Source organism: Propithecus coquereli, unplaced genomic scaffold (genome assembly GCF_000956105.1).
Source record: "Propithecus coquereli isolate 6110/MARCELLA unplaced genomic scaffold, Pcoq_1.0 Scaffold51, whole genome shotgun sequence".
Classification (NCBI taxonomy): domain Eukaryota; kingdom Metazoa; phylum Chordata; class Mammalia; order Primates; family Indriidae; genus Propithecus; species Propithecus coquereli.
The window spans coordinates 3,987,428-3,993,051 of NW_012150952.1; the positions used below are offsets into that span (position 1 = coordinate 3,987,428).

Genomic DNA, 5,624 nt, shown 5'->3' on the forward strand with positions numbered 1-5,624 from the left:
GTGTTTGCGTTCTGATTCTCCCTTCCTTGTATCTTAGGTTATAGGTGAAAGTTAGAATTGTGTCCCCTTGGACACCTGTCAGTGGATTAGTAATTCGATTAGGAGGGAATGCCACCCATATCTGCTCTTTAGCATTAAACTTTAAAAACATGAGCTCTAACCCACATTTTCTAGTTCAATAGTGTTTTCAAGCTGAATAGTAAATAAAAAGGAGGAGAAAGAGAGACAACTCAGAGACACTAAGAGACTGAAATCCACAGTTTTGCTGAAACACAGTCACCAGTTCTCTGGCCTTCAAGGCTGTCTCATGGTTACCTATCCCCTTCCACCTCCCTTTGCTCCCAGATCTTCTAAATAGAATATTTCAAGGGAGGCGTCTGGGGGTGTGAGTGAGAGTAGAGGTAGATGAGAGGCAGATTTAAAACCCCCGGATTAGCTTCTCACTATGTTTTTGGTTTGCCCAATCTTGACAGACAAGCAAAATATAGACAGAAATAGCACTTTGACACATATTTTAAAAATGTTGAATGATAAAAGTTCTAGGGAGAACTAGTCATCTCATTTTTGTTTCCTCATTTTCAGTTTGTCCACTTATGAAAAGGGCAGACTCTCTATTGGGGTTTCGAGGTATAAAGTTCTGGCATAAGTATTGTGATCATGCCAGTGCACACTTAGAAAAAACGCCTCCCATTTTGTTCCGAATGCCAAGAAGATATCACTTTCTAAGCTGCATGTCAGTGTTTGATATTTATTGGATAAAACATCTGTCCTAATTTCTTCAGTTTCTTGGCTCCTGTTGTAATTTTACATGCAGGGGATTTAACCTGATTCTTTCTTTAGCATTAATTTTTCTTCGGCTTGTATTTCAGAGGCCAAACTCAAGTCCATTAGATAAGTATTCAGGCAACTGTTTAAAATGAGCCCTTCATTATTTATTTATCACATCTATTATTAAGAAAGCTTCAAGAATAAGTAAAAGCAAAAATGTTGGTTTTGTTCGAATGTGAATCTGCATGAACTTGCACAATCCAACTGTGCAGTGAATGCCTGTTTTTAGATTCAGCCGTCCTTATGTCATATGCATGGAAAAAGACCGAATAACAGCAAATCAGATCCCATAGAAAAGGTCCATATTTGTCAGTACTTAAAAATGTGTACAGGCACACTGCTTAGAGCCTATGGATGATTTTTTTTCTTCCTTGATTTTTTTCCTTAAAAATAATACTTTCAATTCCAAAGGAGCAATTGCTTGTGTATTTTATTTTCTATTACATTTTGATTTTCTTTAAGGTTCTATAGTTATTGTAGCAGAAGTAAATAATTAGGGAAAATGGTTTATCTGGAGAGAAGTAAGCATCAGGACCAAGTTCCAGAGAGATCATGGAGAAAAACGACTACCTAGTACAGGATTATTCAGGATGCTTTACTTGGGCCTAGATTGGAGTTGAAGATTAAACAAATAAAGTTGGGTAAACAAAGGTGAATCATTTTGAGAATGAACTTCATAGTATTCCTTAATGCTGTTTCAACTCTGTTGTCCAGCCCTCCCTCTGAAGTTCTGAGCTCTAAATGGCACAGAATGTTTCTTTTGGAAACAACATATATGAACGCATGTGAATCTTTATCAACAGAGTGCAACCAGTAAATTTAAATCAAAATATACAGCATATATGCTGATACTGATAGGTATCCTGATATCTGATGGTTTCCTAGGTCAGAGAGAAATAGAGCAAATAGTGAGCTAAATAGCTATTATCTTTAGGAAGGACAGCAGATTGTGTAATGCTTCTCGCAGCAATCAGAAAATAAAAGGGATGTAAGACTTTAATTATATATCCACTGGGTCAGAATTTGTTATTATTTGATCCTGCTGTGTTGAAGTTTGCCTTTGAAAGACTTATGAATGATACCATTTTCTAAGCAAATTGGTAGTGCATTTGAATTTAGATGTCCAGTGTACAGAAGCATTCTCGTATTTTCCATAAATTCTCTAATACCCATGGACTGTGTTTGAGTCTCCTTTTAGCCTAACTAATCAGTAAGTTTCCAATTTTATAGGCGGAAATGCTACTCTAACAATGTGAAAGTAGTAAAACATATTTGCTAAGGCCCTTGACTTTGGCTGGGCTTCCATTAGGTCTATTCAGTTGGGATCATATGTCCCATCTGCCACCTTTCTGTCACCTCCCAAGTTTGTCACACTTCATAGGGACTTCAGAACATCGAAAAGGCCATGTGTATAATCAGTATACACAATAGATTTATCTTTAGAACATAAACTGACTATTATTTCTAATATTTCTTGGTAAGTAAGCTTGGTGAAGTGTTACAGATTTCTTTAGTGATGGTTTCAAGGGGAGAAGCCTAGGAAACACAGTTTATGCAAGCAAGATTACAAAATATTTCTTAACTAGAACATTTAGACTGACTTAAGGAAAAAATGTCATATTGTATCAAGTAAAAAAGAAAAGTCACCTGATCTTTAACTCAAAACCTCTCTCACTATATTCATCTGCAAATCTTTTTGCTACTTGGACAGTAATATTTCCTGGGCCTATTGCTCTCACCTGCAATTCTCAATTTTGTGTCACGTCAGGGGCCGATGACTTGTCCTCCCCTACCCCATTAACTTCTTGTTTCAATATCTCCACCATCATGCAACTAAATTACGCTTCTGTAGAAATGGAATTTTCTGCATCAGATCTTGACTTTTGAGGCCAAATATTTTAAGTGGAAAAATCATGGTCTTTGGAACTAGGCTGGGCTGGCCTTAGATCCCAGCTCTGCAGTTTGATTGGCTGTGTGACCACGTGCAAGTTATTTAGCCTTTCTGAGCTCTAGTTTTCTCCCTCCAATAGGGAGACAGTACCTTTTTATCTTGCAAGAAACCTGCAAGGATTAAATGAGGTCACATATGGGAAGTACCTGGTATCAATAACTAGCAATTATTTTATTTTCCTTGACCTGTTCATTGGGCTTTCTGATTACTTTCTATATTAAAACAAAATTGATTAACTCTTTTTTCCCTAAAATTCTCTCTCATGAACTCATGTTCATTTCTGGGCAAGATAAGCTTGAGTCTATCAAAAGCAACCTGAGTGTTTTCAATGCTGTGTGTATGCATCCATTTTTGACTGCGATAGTTTTAACCCCTCTCCTTTTCTTTGAAACTCAGGTCAGAATCCTCCTGAGTTACCATTACCTAAAAAAATTTCTTAAATTAGGGTTAACCCTGATCCCCTTAAAAAGCTATGTTTTGAGCTCTTACAATATGTTCTTGAATTATTTTCTTCCATCTAGCTTCCTCTTGCCTCATGCCTTTGACATATGCCTCCATCTGCTGCTAATCATAGTACCTCCTCACTCTGATTTTCCAATAACTCCTCCCCTGGAGTACACAGAAAAGGGCCTACATCTGTGTTCCTGCCCAAACTGCTCCAGTGTTAAAAGAGGACTCGGATGAGGACTCAGAAGTCTGTCAGTTTGAGAACTGAAGGTGGGGTTCTAGCTCCAACGTGGGTTTCATAGAGCAGAAATTATCTGTGGGCTCTCCTTGGTCATCCAAGTCGGTGAGACATTGATTCCCCTAAAAAGCAGCCTTTAAGAGTAAAATGTCTTGTATAGAACAGACAACAGGAAAACCTGACTCTGATAAAAATGGGCAGATTATATTGTAATCTGTGGAGAGCACCATTTTCTTGAAAATAATTGTGTTGAGTTGGCAACAAGCATCTCAGATTTCATTTTTCCTTCTCCATGCTATGTGACTCAGCCCCAGAGGAGAAGATAAACATGTCCCAGTAGGTCCTTCATGCTATAGAGAGAGGGCTGTTAAATAGAAGAGTCATAATACCTGTGAGGCTGGATAGATTTAAAACAATTTCATTAATTTAGATTGTTTCTTCAGAATACTGTGCATTGCCATTCTCCATATTCAGATCCAGATAATATCTGTTGACTTACAACTCTTAAGGCAGATATTATGCTATTTTATGTATATACAATAGTTCCATGATGTAGAAATTACCATCAATTAATATGTAAGGATATCAAAGACTAAAAAGATTAAATGGAACTGTGGCCACAGTTATTAAATGATTCCTTCTCTTCAAATCTAGATACTCTTCTTTTTACTATGCTTTATTTTAGGTATCCATTTTCAGTTGGAGAAATGCTCCAAGTGAGTAATTACAGTGGATATAAAAAAAGGAATTCAAATTAGTAATATCATTATCTCTCTCCGTTTCTAGTTTGTTCGAAGCAGGTAACTGATGAAGCATCTTCCACTCGAGATTCAAGCCTTACTAACACAGCCGTGCAAAGCAAGTTAGTGTCTTCCTTTCAGCAACACACCAAAAAGGCTCTTAAACAGGTAAGATAGAGGCATTTGTTTTTTGTCCTTCAGTTCTGCCTGCTTAAAGTAATGCGTGTTCTGCTGATCAGGTAAAATAAACAAGAACCTAGCAATCAGAAAGCAATAGAGATAGTCCTGAATTCAGCCACATCCATAATATGCAATTCAATTATTTTCATCTATCCTAAAAATTAAGAGAAGCTTCACTGAGAAGTTGATGTAAAATAGAAGAGAGAACATGTACCTGGAAAGACATATATAAATTTGTACTAAGATTTATTTGCATGTGTGTGTGATCTATCAGATCTATCTGTGAGCTCAATCTATTGGGTTCATAAATGCATTGTATATTTTTGAAGTCATGTCTCTATTGTTTTATTGTGTTTATATGATTGTTGAAAAAAAATAAATGATAATTTCTTTCTTGTTACTGAGATGCATTGTTACAAATAAGAATAATAGTGAGCGTAGCTTACTCATATCTAGAATATCCGTCAGTGAGTGTTGTTTGGTGCTGAATGGCAGTTAGCTGTGCAGTGTCTTCCCAGTGTCACATAAACAGTCCTGACCTGTGTGGTCTTGCGCTGAAATGGTGGTGGGAGGTAATGGTTATGAGGTTGGCCTCTGGTGCTGACATCCCCTGGTTTGAATCCTTCTTACTCACTGTGTGACTCGGGGCAAGCCACTTCTCCACTCTGAAGCTCAAATTCCTTATCTAGAAAACGTGGAAAATAATAGTATTTTGCACGTGGGATTGATCAGAGAATCAACTGAGGTGATACAATGAAAGCACGTGGTAGCATGAGTGCCTCATAATAAACAATAAATAAATGATAGCTACTGCTGCTATACCAGCAAATGCTGGATTGTACAAAGAAGAAATGGAAGAGAGATGATGGTTAGATGGAGCCGTCACATGATGGTAACATTGCGTCAGTAAATGGAAGGCTCTCATACTTAACCCTGAATTCATAATTTTCCCTTGTTTAACTGCTTTCTTCTTGCATGTTTCATTTTGGTTCTTTTGAAACAAACCCCCTCCAAGTACTCCTTGATGACCCTTACCTGGCCTGGGAATAGACATCTGGTGATAGCTTTATAACAAGGAAAAGAGAAACTGTGTTTTCTAAAATAGAGTTTTTTTTTTAAAGTTCCACCAACCACTAAAGCTTCTTAATATTCACATTCAATCTTCTATTCTTAGAACATCTCCATCTACCTTCTCCTCTACCTCCAAAAAAGAATCGTAGGAAATTTAACATTTTTCTAC

At 37.1% G+C, this 5,624-nt stretch overlaps 1 protein-coding gene across 1 annotated transcript in view; it reads left to right on the forward strand.

The window, feature by feature from the left end:
• LOC105820148 (putative Polycomb group protein ASXL3) overlaps positions 1–5,624 on the forward strand; it is a 110,360-nt gene that overhangs the window by 86,318 nt on the left and 18,418 nt on the right. Inside the window, exon 5 of the mRNA XM_012656575.1 lies at positions 4,251–4,372. Within this exon, the coding sequence (XP_012512029.1) occupies positions 4,251–4,372 (122 nt within the window). The remainder of the gene's footprint in view (positions 1–4,250; positions 4,373–5,624) is intronic.